At 42.4% G+C, this 14,781-nt stretch overlaps 1 protein-coding gene across 5 annotated transcripts in view; it reads left to right on the top strand.

Annotated features, from left to right (window-relative positions):
* Positions 1-14,781, top strand: part of TRIM9 (tripartite motif containing 9) — a 263,721-nt gene that overhangs the window by 236,102 nt on the left and 12,838 nt on the right. For all 5 annotated transcript variants that reach the window (XM_055361500.2, XM_004055164.5, XM_019009943.4 and 2 more), the window contains exons 9-10: positions 2,031-2,188; positions 4,690-4,828. In XM_055361500.2, the coding sequence (XP_055217475.2) occupies positions 2,031-2,188; positions 4,690-4,828 (297 nt within the window). The remainder of the gene's footprint in view (positions 1-2,030; positions 2,189-4,689; positions 4,829-14,781) is intronic.

The following is a 14,781-nucleotide window of genomic DNA, read 5'->3' as shown; positions in this document are numbered from 1 at the left end:
ACTAATTTTGATTTAGCTATGTTTGATTTAGTAGCTCAGACATGGTTTTATTGTAATGTCTCACAGTGTTTTCTTAAGTATACGACAATTGACCGGCTTCACCTTCTCATTTCTTATGTTACAGTCACTGCTTTTGTTTTCTAGGTTATCTGCCATAGAACCTGTTTTCTAAACTGCTGTAAAATTAAACACTGTTTTGGTTGGGATGACTGACAAGGCATAGATTTAATTCAGTGCACAAGACACAGAGTCCAATTTTGGTACAGCATACCAGGTGTTCCATTATGAACATTTGTTCATCTAAATGTCCCTGGATATGGTCCAAGCTGTTCTCTCCTGTTATTAAAGTACTAAAGTAATAATAGTAATAAATCAATGTTTTGGTGCTGAAAAAAAATTTTTAAGCAGCTGGCAAAAACATGGTTCCCAGCTGGGCATGGTGGCTCATACCTCTAATCCCAGCACTTTGGGAGGCCGAGGCAGGTGGATCATGAGGTCAGGAGATCGAGACCATCTTGGCTAACACGGTGAAACCCCGTCTCTACTAAAAATACCAAAAAGAAGAAAAAAAAAAAAAAACATTAGCCAGCCGTGGTGGCAGGTGCCCGTAGTCCCAGCTACTCGGGAGGCCGAGACAGGAGAATGGTACGAACCTGGGAGGCGGAACTTGCAGTGAGGCGAGATCGTGCCACTGCACTCCAGCCTGGACGACAGAGCGAGACTCCGTCTCAAAAAAAAAGAAACACACACACACACACACACACACAAAACCATGGTTCCCAACTACATATATTAAGTTTATATATGAAGAACTGGGATTATTCAGTAACTAATATTTCTATGTGTGTCTGAAGGCTCAACTAATTTGCAGTTTAAGTACTAGAAAAGAGTCACAGTATAAAATGTGGAGGGTGGTGTTATGACTCGTAACAGCATGACAGACTCTCACGCAGCTGCAAAGACATCTTGAGCCTCCTTGTCATGCTCCAGGCCCCTAGTCCACGTACCAGGCTCACAGTGGGTGTTCTATACCTGAAAATGAGTAGACTTGACCTAGTGCTGTTTTTGAGGTATAGCTACCTTGAGAGAATGACATCAGGTTCCTCGGAAGTTTTGAAACAGAGAGATCACTGTGATCTCACTTGGATCCAAATTTTCAAAAATCCACTGTTGTAGCTACTTATGTGCACAAGACCTGGAGTAGAATCACTGGTTTTAAAAAAAATGATGGAATATTGGAAATGTAGTGGTTTTAGAGCTATTTCTCAGAATAGGCAGTCTCTGGTTTATTAACTTGGGTTTCAACCTCAGAATAAGTTTTATGATAAAATTATTAGCACAGCGGCCGGGCGCGGTGGCTCACGCCTGTAATCCCAGCACTTTGGGAGGCAGAGGCGGGCGGATCAAGAGGTCAGGAGATCAAGACCATCCTGGCTAACACAGTGAAACCCCGTCTCTACTAAAAATACAAAAAAATTAGCCGGGCGTGGTGGCGGGCGCCTGTAGTCCCAGCTACTCCGGAGGCTGAGGCAGGAGAATGGCGTGAACCCGGGAGGCGGAGCTTGCAGTGAGCCGAGATTGTGCCACTGCACTCCAGGCTGGGCGACAGAGCGACACTCCATCTCAAAAAAAAAAAAAAAAAATTATTAGCACAGCTTCAGGCACGTTATGAGTTAAATATGCTTTAGTGGGTTGGACTGGAACCCCAGCCTCCATGTAAAACGTTTCCTTTAGGGATAATGTCTTCAATGCTCAAGGGGATGAGAACACAGTTCTGTGAATCTGCCTGTCTCCCCTCCAACGCCACAATGAAGGTGGAAAGGGCCACTGTGCGCTTAGAAAATGGCCTCACAGCAAATCAGGAGCCAGTCTGACTCCTGGGGACTCTGTGAAGGATCCTGTTCAGTTCCCCTGTGCACCCCATTCTGGCTACTTCTAACCACGTGTTTATCAGGGGGATGCTTGTCATTCTAAGATACTGGAATGTCTGCAGCTTAACAGAAGCCAGAGTTACACTAATTTCTGTTTAGCTTCCTCTCCAGTCCCAGCAACCCCTATCCTACAGCTGGAGGAATGTTGTACCCACAACAACAGCGCTACGTTGTCCTGGAAACAGCCACCTCTGTCCACGGTGCCCGCCGATGGATACATTCTGGAGCTGGATGATGGCAACGGTGGTCAATTCCGGGTCAGTAGACAGCCCACTACATACTTGTTAACCCAAAGCAGTGACTCTGTCAGAGGACCTGCCAGGGAGTCTCAAGGCTGGCTTCCCCGTCTCTCCTGGGGACAGACCATCCTGGCAGGGCCTGCCTGCCCTTCACCTGAAGCCTGCTTTCTCCCTCTACCATGAAGGTGGGTGGAGCAGTCTCTGAAACTGCCCTACCCTTCTTAAGAGACAGGACATACTGGAGTCAGACTGCCTGCATTCAAGTTGGTCTCCTCCACCCTAGCTATGTGGACAATGCCTAATTATCACCCCTTTGAGTCTTCAGGTCCTCATTTATTAACTAGAGGGATGATAACAATAGCGTGAATCTCATGCTTTGTTGCTAAGAGTCCATTAGATAATTCATACAAAATTCTTAGCATGCTGCCTAGAACATGGCAAGCATTCATTATTAGTTATTATTATTACCATCATTGCTTATTGCTAATAATATAATTAACCGTTGTCCAAGATTTATTTCTGCAATCCACAGCTTCTAATGTCTTTCATTGGCATTCCTCTTAATTGACATGGTCTCCTGTTATAGCTTCCCTATTCTAAGCAGCCTTTCTAGCAAAGGTTTCCCCAGTTCTATAGTTTTGTTCTGGGCCTTTCACCAGATAGAACTGGTACCAGAAGATTGCTACCTTCCCAAGGCGAGGGAGCCCTATCCCCATGCAGAAGCTCATGCTGCCCTCTGAAGGCAGGACAGAATGGCCTCCTGGTAAGACACGGCTGTGGTACCACCAGGTTGATGATTCATGTGCCACCACCTGCCGGCATGTGTCTGCTTCTCTCATACAGAGCTTCATTCTCATCCATCCTCTCCCTGCCACCCTACTTTCCATCCTCTCCACCCTAGTCTTGCCTGGAAGTTCTGATGCTTGGAGCTTCCTAAGGGAGCAGCCGTTCTGGGGACTGAGGCCAGTTCCTGCACTGATGAAGAGGAGACCCCTGTCTAAAAAAACCTCAGGCCCGTGAGGATGAGGCTTTCTTCTGGTCACCAATAGCCAAACCTGAGCCACTGGCTTTCAAGAGCAAAGCCTCTCAAGGCCCCCTTTTCCTGAATGTGTTTTTGATCCCCCACTAGGTTTAAGTACTTGAGAGCAGGGGCCGTGTCTTCTACAATTCTCCTCAAGGACAAAGTTTCTCTCTTTTGATAGAGAAGCCTTATTTATATATATGTTGATTTATTGTCATGATAAAATCTAATTTCTTTCTTTCTAAGATAAGGGCCTCAGGTTCCATTTCATGTCTTTTGCAGTGTGTGTGAGTGTGTGAGTGTGTGTGTGTGTGTGTGTTGTGTGTGTGTGTAAAATCCTATTTGTCAGTTTCTCATTCCTGACTTTGCCTTTTCAGTTCCTGTGTCATTTTCAGGGCCTTTCTTTTCCCTTTATTATCTTTTTTTTCTCCTGGGAAAGTAACTCTCCCGGTTTTCCCAATTCTTTAAATAATTATCTTATTTTGTCTTGACTTTTTCCTCTACTCAAAAGTGCGGTCCTCCCCCAGCAGCATTGGTTTCACCTGGGAACTTGTTAAAAATGCAAAATCGAGACCCTACCCCAGACACCTACTGGATCAGCAACTGCATTTTTACAAGATCCTCAGGTGATTCATATGCACGTAAAGTTTGAGAAGCACTGAATGAGAGGACATAATATTCCAATTTTTGTTATTCCAGCAGGAGTAATGAATTGATGGGTGATCCAAGGCCGTGGTCTTCTTAGTATCCTACCAGAGAGTTGTCATTTTAAGGCTGTGCTTTGAATGCAAATTATTTTTATTCATTACATCAGCATAATTTTGCAATGTGTACAGCTGAAGAGGGAGGCAAATGCCTAACCTATGCTAAAGACGCATTATGCTAGGATTTATTTTAAGCCTTTGAAATGTCATTCTTCCTCCTTTCCCTGTTTCCTCCCCCTTCCCTCTGTACTGTGATGAAAACCTATCCCCCGTGGCTTGAAGTGTAATCTTTGTGACAGTTCTGAAGTTATCAGCGGAGTTCTAAACATAGGATAGAGACCACCTTCCTGTTTTCATGGTTTCAAACATGATTTTTACAAACCATACTGATGGATAAGGAGCTCAGTAGGGGCTACATAATGTACCAATCCCAAGTTAGTAAGTGTAATCTGAACTATAAGCACTCAGTTTTATTTTTTTTAAGCCCTAGCTGCTAATAACTACCATTCATTAGGCTGCCTGGCCCATGCTAAATACAAGGCATGATGCTAATCTGCATATACAACATTAAGTAATCCTCACACCAACCTCATAAGGTGGATATTATTATCCCATTTTACAGATTAGGAAACTGAGGCTAAAAAGGTAAATTAAATGGCCCAATATCTCACAGGATTCAAATCCAGATTAGAATGACACCAGGGCTCTTGCTCCTAACCACTGAGCGACACTGCCTCCCTCGCCCCTCAAAAGGGTGCAGGCTAAGTGCTGTCCTGTTCTTTGCTGACTCTCAGGAGGTGTATGTGGGGAAGGAGACAATGTGCACTGTGGATGGTCTTCACTTCAACAGCACATACAACGCTCGGGTCAAGGCCTTCAACAAAACAGGAGTCAGCCCGTACAGCAAGACCCTGGTCCTCCAAACGTCTGAGGGTAAGGCCCTTCAGCAGTATCCCTCAGAGCGAGAACTGCGTGGCATCTAAAGTGGCTGGCAAGCCCGGAGGTAACCCCACCACTGCCCACATTCCTGAAGTGTTTCCATGACTTGCTCTGCATTCTGCACAGAGCCGCTGTTCCTCTCCTGCCTTTAGAGAGCCTATGGTATGTGGATGTGATCAAACCAAAGATTCCACATCGGCAGTTCCAATGGCTTGGGCCGGCGGCTTCCTTTGATAACAATCTAAATAAGCTGCAGTTGAAGAAGCTGAAAAATGAAGGCCTGAATGTGCCCCTGGTGTGTAAGACAAATGTATCTAGGCTCTAGAGCAGGCTCCCATTCTCCACCGATACACATCATGTGCCAGTTTTGCCCAGATGATTCTAAATTACTCTGTAGTACTTGCTTGTTCTGAGGGTGGGACCTAGGTTCTTTCCAGTTGTGGATTTGTATGACTGAATGTGTTTCAAATGGGTGGTGGGGTGCTAGAGCTGTTCAGAGAGGGCCTGTTGGCTGCTCCTGGCTTACCCACTTAGACTGCCTCCATATCATCCCCAAAGCGGAGGCTGTCAGCACCAGGACTGAGACTTCCTGTGGGCACCAAACAGGAAGAGACCAGCAACTTCGCATTACCCGCCATTTTCATCTTTGCCAGTCCCTTCAGTCTTGGCTAGGCTACCTAGAGCCACCATACAAGGTTCATCTCTAGAGAATTTTTGCTTCTTAGCTATACTTTAAATATTTTGGTCATCAAAGACAAGTAATGTGTCTCAGATGAGAGGCTTGAATTTGATGGCCAGACATAACCTCTGAGGCTTTTAACATTTTCATTTTAAGAGTAAGCAAGACACATGAAATTAAACCTACAAGGAGGTATTTGTGGCTGGTGCCAAAGCATTCTGACACTTTGGGGTGTCATTTTAATCAAAGAAATCACCCCCCACCTCACCGGGATTCTCCATAACTTCCCTCTGCAGAACTATTATGTTGATTTTGTTCAAGTTCAAGATGTTAGCTAAAAGAACTATCTATGGTGGTGTTTTTTTCCCACTTCCCACAAACCTCAACATGTGCCAGTCACCCTAAAATGCTTCACATGGTTAAAAACAAGCACAATTTTGAATCCTACAGCAAGGATGAAAGGCCCCTAGCCGTGAAAACAGTGCTTTGGGGAGCAGTTGTCAGTCTGAGTGATGCTATTCCAAGAGAAGGATATGCTGAGGGAAAATGCCCACATGACCTGTTCCCATTTGGAGTACAGTGATGTGGTAGCTACAGCTTCCCCCAGAATTATCATTTTAGCACCTTCTCTCAGGGATGACCTATCAGTTTGAGAGCAGTTGCCTCTTTTCTCAAAATACCATACTAACTGCTAAAGCCCTCCAAGAGTCTTTCCTAGATGCAAAGCAGAAGGCCCTTACTGGTGATGGCCTCATTTCCCATGTGTGTACAAGGTGGTTTGATTGAAGAGTGAAGTGCATGCCTGCAGAGCAGAGAGAAATTTGTAGCAATGTTGCTAATATGTGTTATCAGATCTGCGGGAAAACTATTTCTATTCATAATACATCATGGGAATCATACTATTCTGGTAAAAATCAGTTATTAGCATAACAGCCTGAGCACTTATGTCTCTCGTTTCATCCTGCAGGAGGATGTAGCGCCTCAGTTTATTTTAATGTTCATAAGATTATGGTGTCTAATTTAATAAATTACAGGATTGGAACTGCGATCCTTGGTACCACAGTCACAGAACTGGGGGTCATTTTCTAGATGAAACAAACGGAACAAGTTCTCTTCCAACAAAGAAACTGTACTGTAGAAATTAATTTCCTCCATGAATTTTATATATTGTGTACAAATATAAGGTATGTATCTGAATACAAAGAAAAGCCTATCATCATATAGATATCAGTATTCTCTGTTACTGCACAGAAGTAATTTTCTCATGATGAAATAAAGTTCACACACATACTTTCTCCATAACTTTGGTTTGTTCTATTTGTTTCTCCCTCATTCTAATACATTCAGTGAGACAAGATTTAGAAAGCAAGAAAAAATATAGTGAATAGCTTATTTAAAAAAAAAAGATATGATCAATCTGTAACAATAGACAAAGCCTATAGGATTAAATAATTATCTCTTTTTTGTTTGTTTTTTAGAAATCAGTGAGAAAAATGCTATTAACAGAGTTTTGGTACATTCACTGCACTTATGCTTTATTAATCTTATTTCCTACAGTTTCCAGAAAGGTTTGCTTTAGAGATTTTTTTTTTCTTGCTGGTATTGGGGGTGGTGGGGTGGTGCGTTCTGGCTTTCTAGTGTAACAAAATCTTTCACCTTCTTCTTAGCAAGAGTTAATCTCTTTTCAAACTTCAAAACAAAAATTCTGTATCACAGAAAGGTAAAATTTCATATGCGGTAACAAGTCTAACTTGTAATCACATGCATTTAGTCTGGGGTTTAAATTGCTCATCTTTTGTACTCTGTGAGCTTTCACAAAACCTTTTGCTGATCTAAAGGTAACGTTATGCAGGGGAGATCAAATGTCTACATTACTATAAATTTTGATTGGTTTTTTCTTCGAAAGCAAATTTATCTATTTATTGGGCAGTGCTTGATAAGTGACCACTGTGTGCTAGGCTGTGGGTATAGAGTGTTGAACAGACGTTATCCCTACTGTCCTGGAGTTTACAAGCTAGAAAAAGAAACAAGCCTTAGAGAAATAAACATATACACAGTTCCATTTTTACACATTGTGATAAACACTGAAAAAAAGGGAAAAGGGATTAGCAGGAAGATAAAATTTTTATAGGAGAATTAGGAAAACAATGAAAATTAATTAAATTCAATGGAAATTATAAAGAACATGCTATTAAGAGAAAAGGAAAGGAGTCAGGTGCCGTAGCTCATGCCTGTAATCCCAGATACTTGGGAGGTTGAGACGAGAGGATCCTGTGAGCCCAGGAGTTTGAATCCTGCCTGGGCAACATAGTAAGACCCCATCTTAAAAAAAAGAGACAGAGAAAAGGAAAGGAGAATGCATTATTATATGAGTCCAAGTGTGGTTAGTTCTCTGAAAGCAAAGTTCCTGGAGATGTATCAAAGACACCCATGGAAAAAACGCCAGTTGCACATCTAAACCAAATTACACTGACTTAAGATGAAATATAACTGTAAGCAATTAAGAATTTTAATGAAATTTTAAAATAAGGCCCCCAAGCCCCAAAACTTGGTCATGTGTATCTTTAAATTAATTCATCTAATAGCCATCATGGCTGTGCCACAGTCTTTGAAACCATCTGCAAAAGAGTATCTGTTGAAAACATTACACAGCAAGGCCATCTTAATACACAGAGTTCTAAGGTTTATGCTATGTGTGAGACAAGCTGTACTCCTGTTTTAAAAAATCATACAGGGTTGAGAACAGGATAGGACATTTTCTGTTTATTTTTCTCTAGTTTCCCTCTTCCTATCTAAGTAGATTCTGCCTACAAAGTCTATTTAGGTAGGGGCTAGACATCTGACTTTGTAGGACAAAGTCTATCTATTTAGTCTATTTAGATAGACTTTGTGGCTACAAAGCCAGACATGTAGCATCTTCCAATCTCTTTCTGACCTTTCTACCTTCCTTTTTTTTGAGACAAGGTCACACTCTGTCACCCAGGCTGCAGTGCAGTGGCACAATCATAGCTCACTGCAGCCTCCTACACCTGGGCTCAAGGAATCCTCCCACCTCAGCCTCCTGAGTAGTTAGGACTACAGGCATGTGCCACCATGTCTGGCTAATTTTTTAAATTTTTTGTAGAGATGTGGTCTTGCTGTGTTGCCCAGGTTTGTCTCAAACTCCTGGCCTCAAGTGATCCTCCTCCCTTGGCCTCCCAAAGTACTGGGATGACAGGCATGAGCCACCATGTAGCCCCTACCTGCCTTTGATAAGGACCCTTGTGATTACCTCGAGCCCACCTGGATAATCCAGTATAATCCCCCCATCTCAAGATCCTTAATGTAATCACCTCTGCAGTGTCCCTTTTGCCATGGATAATAACATATTCACAGGTTCTGGGGATTCAGATGTGGACATTTTTAGATGGCCCATTATTCTTAGTACTATACTTTATGAGGAAGGTATTATTGTTGTCATCTTTCTCTACTTATGGGAAACTGAGCTGCTGAGAGGTTAAGTATAATAATATGTCAGATCCAGGACTTTAAGCCGCCAATGCTCAGCACAGTCCGCTGTGGTGCTAACATTAGAAAAGTGCTATTTGCCCTCAACCAAATGGAAAGAAAGAGAGGGAAAACTATCCAAAGTCTGTCTGCAAGGTGACTGAAAACACCTTGTCAAAATGAAGCAGCGCTGTGTAGCTGCCTCATATGCTCATCCAGAAATCCCAGCCAGAAGGAGGACTTTACTACTTGCAGTCATGTTGGGCAGATCTCCTGAGGTCAAGAGTTCGAGACCAGCCTGACCAACATGGAGAAACCCCGTCTCTACTAAAAATACAAAATTAGCTGGGTGTGGTGGCGGGCGCCTGTAATCCCAGCTACTTGGGAGGCTGAGGCAGGAGAATCACTTGAACCTGGGAGGCAGAGGTTGCGGTGAGCTGAGATCGCACCATTCCACTCCAGCCTGGGCAACAAAAGTGAAACTCCATCTCAAAAAAAAAAAAAAGAGTCTTGTTGAAAAGAGTAGCGTTCCAGCTTTAAGAAGATGTGGGAGTGGCCGTCATTTCCAGCATAATATCCAAACTCTTTATATCAGGTCCTGTGCTCATTTTCATGTCTTTGCAAAAATTTCCTCCAGCTCCCTCCCATCCCAGGTGAGCAGGTCACCTAGAGAGGCCCTTCCCCCACTGGTACCAGTGGATACTCTTGGCTGGCAGTGACGAGATTTGCCCGGGAAGGAAAAGGAATATCAGAGCTACATCTCTGAGGCTCTGATACTACCAAATGAAAGTTACTACCAAATGAGGTCTGGCACTCAGAGCCCTGCTTGGGTTGACATCACAGAGCCATTTATTCACAGCAGCTTTCCAGCCCTGCCTGTCCTAACTGTGAGGGAAAATGGGGAGAAGGTAGTCAGTGATAATTAGAGAAAAGAGGGCTGGCTCTCAAGCCATCTACCCAGCATTTTTCAGGATTGTTTTATGTAATGACAAATAGGTTGGGATTCTTGAAACTACATCTTAAAAATTGCTTTCTAAAAAGTGGGCCTAGACAATGTTACTCATAAAGATTAAAATGTCTTTCTCCCCGATTAGACTCTCAGCATCACGCTGCCCCTTTCATTGCAGTGGCTCCTTCTTCTGTGCATTGAAGGAAACCACCCAGAAAAGATGTAATGGTGCAGACAAAATACAAACTTATGCTTCCATTTGTCTGAATGCAAATTGGCCTCATGCATCTCTCCAGAATCTTTTTGCAATTACTTATTTATTTATTCATTCATTCATTCATTCATTTATCTTTCCAGAGACAGAGTCTCACTCTGTCACCTAGCTGGAGTGCAGTGTCACGATCGTGGCTCACTGTAACCTTGACCTCCTGGGCTCAAGTGATCCTCCTGCCTCAGCCTCCCTAGCAACTGGCTCTATAGGCATGCCACCACACCTGGCTTTTTTTTTTTTTCCATAGAAACAGGGTCTCACTATGTTGCCCAGCCCGGTCTCAAACTCCCGGCCCCAAGCGATCCTCATGCCTTGACCTCCCAAAGTGCTGGGATTACAGGCATGAGCCACCGTGCCCAGCTCCTTTGCTCATATTTAATAGTGATTTTGGTCCAGCATAAGTACTGCACCCTGATGTGATGAGACCTCCAGAAATGCTGTAACCTTGTGAGGAACAAAGAACCTGTCAGAAGAACAACTACAGGGAACACCTCAGCCCATCTAATCCCTCTAGCCAAAATTCCAAGGAGGACAGTGATGTGTGTGCCTTTCCAATCCCTAACCACTACATAAACTAAACACTCTATTTAGAGAAGAAAAGATGTATCCTTAACACAGTTGAGGTTTATTAGGTCCTCTACACAAACCTTGGTCCCCACTGAGACCACTGAAATGTGCCCTGGGGCCAGTGGCATAAGCTTTACCTTTTGTATATTTCTAGGTTACAAAGGAGCAGCAATAGTCTTGTCACCCCAAAATTTTATCCTCCAGGAATTGATCCTACCTGAGTCTCTATTGTATCCCTCCACAGCTGTGGTGTAACTTGGATATGTCCGTTAGCCTCTCTGGACTTCAGTTTTCTCATCTCTAAAACCATGGACTTAGAGCTGAGGACCTCTGAGTCTTTACAATTAGTACCTTTGTGGCTTCTCTCTCTAAAACTGCTGTTGAAAGTTGTTTCAGAAAATGCTATGAAGCAGCATTAGATACCTCCTGCCTCCTCCAAGGGTCATAATGAGTCTTAAAGTTATGCCTATGATACTGAAAATTCAACACTAATAGAAAATGATTGATAAAGGATCATATAAGGAAATGTATATGGTCTACTGAAAGATGGTTTTTCTGTCTCTGCTTTTCCTGACCCAGAGCATCTGGGCCTCTCCAAAAATAGTTAGAAGAATATGCATTTCCAGGACAAAGTTCTCAAGGTAGGTAATCATACCTGACCATATTTGGGTAAATTTTACAAAATCCAAGGTGAGAGGCATAATGATAGGTTTCAGAGCCCAGAAAAGAGAGATACTTTGTTCTTTTAAATTTTGACACATGCATGATATCCCAGGGAATTTCTTGCATTTTTCCATAGGACTGAGATTCAGAACCCTATTTTTGGTTCTGGGAAGTGTGCTTTGCAACTGATACTCTGGAAAGCAGTTTCATTCTTTGGAATCCTCTGTATGTAATTGAAATACAGGAATTTTCAGTTCCTCTGATGATAGTTCCTTATAAATAATGCCATGGTATTCTAAATTGGAGTGGAGAACTTGGTGATGAAGTATGCATCTGTCCTTGGGGTGGCAAAAGCTGTTTCATTCTTCTAAAAGAAGGTTTTCAAAACAGATTTGTTTCTCACTTCTCAATTGCAATTAATGCCACACTTAAGAACGCCTAAAATGCCACACTTAAGAACGCTTTTATTATAAATTATGTACCAGTTGGACATAATTGTGACTTTGGCTGCTTATAAGACCATTTACGAAAACAGCCTCATTCTTCATTCATTTCTTTGTCTCTTTTAAAATCTTCCCAACAAAAGCAAATTATTTTACAGCTGGTTTATAATTGAGTTGAAACTCATCTTTAACACCGTACAATTCTTAGTGACATGTTTTGCCTTACCGTGCTCCAAAATACAACCATCTTATTGGACCTGGGTTCAAGGGCTGCTTAAGTTATGAAGTTGTTCACTGCCAGACAGGAGGACAACCCAGACTTCTACCAGGACACAGAGGACACTGGATTAGTATACACTACCATAAGCAACCACAATCTGTTTGCTTTTCCTCTTTAGATTCCAAAAATAACACCCCAAAGGCTACCTTTTCAAATATTCTACAACATCTGCAAAAATCTTTAGTACTCTGTCCTTGGAGTCAGTCAAGAAATTCCACCCCCAGAAGTGTAAAAACCAATCAATAATATATGACACTGATTTTCTCTAAATTATTATTTTTCTTATGGTTGAGTCTCCTGCCAACTTTATGTTTCCCAACTGCTCAATTCTACTGCAATGTCTGGCACATGACAGGTGTTCAATAGCGTTGGCTAATGAACAAATAAAAGAAATATATGGGCTGGGTGCCATGGCTCATGCCTGTAATCTCAACACTGGGGAGGCTGAGGTGGGAGGACTGCTTGAGGCCAGTGGTTTGAGACCAGCCTGGGCAACATAAAAAGACCTTGTCTCTACAAAAAAAAAATTAAAATTGGCCAGGTGCAGTGGTATGCACCTGTAGTTCCAGCTACTCAGGAGGCTGAGGGAGGAGGATCCCTTGAGCCCAGGAGTTCAAGGCTGCAGTGAGCTATGATCAACACCACTACACTCTAGCCTGGATGACCAAGTGAGACCCTGTCTCTAAAAAAGAAATAAAGAAACAAAAGAAATATATGGTGGCCAAACAGGAGTACATCACCTAGATATTCTCAGTCAATAATACAAGTGGTCCCCAGCCAATCTTTGCTTTGTTGATTCTTGATTGCTTTTTTTAAGCGGAGGTCTCTGCCCTTATCTAGACCCTAATTCCAGACTCCAGCCAATCCTAGTGAGGAAGGGAAAGAAGTCCGGGAAAGAAGTCCAGGAAAGAGCAAGAGGAAAATGATGGTCATTGACAGAGTTGATGGAAAGCATATCTTGATACGTATTCGTTACGAACACAGTCCCGTCCTAGAGTTATAGTTATGCCTAGAGTCACCACATTTGGCCATTGACATACTGTTTTCCATTGCTCTTTCCTGCTAAACTGCTTTCATTCAGCAAAGCTCTGCAACCACACGGGATTCCTGCATGTGATGAAATATGATGTGATGTTAAAAGTCTCCTCAGGAGCTCCTCATTTTTCTCTAGTGATCTATAAAGTTAAAAATTAATAATAATTATTATCCTGCATATTAGCTGTGACCTGAAACATAGCTTTGTATCATGTATTGTGAAAAAAAAATGACAACCTCATTCCTCTTAGTCCTTAATAATAGAATATGAATGGCTGAGAAGCCTTCTCCATAGTTGTGTTTTGAAGGGGAGGTGAGGAAGTAGTGTGTGCCTTCTTCCTGCATCTCATGGGCATAACGCAGAATACACACTTAAGTAGGTGTGTGCACATTCAATGTGTGTTAAGTGTGATTCGGCTAAACCAGGGAGTGGCAATACTGTTCTCAATGTTGTCATATTGTCTTTGATTCATGCCTTTGAACGTGTCCAGAGGGCATGACCAGGAGAGTAAAGGATTTGGAATCCATACATAGTGAAATGGTTGGACATTGACTCTATTTAGCCCAGAAAAGGGAAGATTTAAAGAGGATTGGTGACTGGCCTCAAATACTTGAAGAACTAGTGATCTGTTCCATGTGGCCCCAGATAGTAACGCTACAATTGGAGAGTGGAGCTCCCAAAGAGGTATGTCTAGACCAATATAAGCAATAACTGCCAACTAGAGGGAGCTGGCTGGAAGCAATGAGTTCCTCACCCCAGGGGACTTCAAGGGGAAGCTTGATGGCAGCTCCTCTGATGATATTAAGTTTCTTCCCTCTAAGACTCCTGAAATCTAAGGTAATGTGAAGTGGTATAGATGACTTACAGGCAGCTGACCCAGCATGTGCACTACATGCCCATGGGGAAGGGCATGAAGGGAGAATTGCTTGTTTAGCTAAGCTGGGATCAGTTGGAAAGTGTTTCTCTCTTGTAATTCATTTGAAAAGTTCTCATTGCAAGGTAGGATTTTGTTGTTGTTGTTAACAGCTACTTAGAGAAAATACAGTAAAAGCCCAGCTGGTAGGTAATGGGAGGTCATAGATGGGGAAAAAACTCAAAAACAAAAGTGAAATGGTTGTACACTATGGATGTTAAATAAACTTGCCTGATTAGAGTGAAAGGAGTCAAGGAAAATTGGGTCATCAGTAAACAATGGATCCACATGGAAGGATAGGAAGAGCCATAACCATCTTAGTGCCAAGTTACTAATCCCGTGAATAACCGTAGCTACCCTCAGTCCCCACCCTATAAAGGGTGCCATCACCTACTCTAAGTTCTTCTTGGTGCTGAGAATAGAAAAGGTGAGTACAATTTATGATGGGATTGGATACACTACCCAAGGTCTGTGTTCAGTAAACATCTCTTCACTGGTTTTCAGATAACTGCTTGGGAATTCAATGCTCTCTGAAATTCATATTATTTTATATGTCCTTTCCATTAAATTTTAAAGCAACAAATATTTTCAATATACTGAATTGACTGTCACACCTAGTGAAAAATACATTTCCAAGCAAATTCTTGTTAATAAAAAAAT

Source organism: Gorilla gorilla, chromosome 15, assembly GCF_029281585.2.
Source record: "Gorilla gorilla gorilla isolate KB3781 chromosome 15, NHGRI_mGorGor1-v2.1_pri, whole genome shotgun sequence".
Taxonomy (NCBI): Eukaryota; Metazoa; Chordata; class Mammalia; order Primates; family Hominidae; genus Gorilla; species Gorilla gorilla.
Note: the sequence above shows the minus strand (reverse complement) of the source record. Positions and strands in the feature narration are given on the sequence as shown.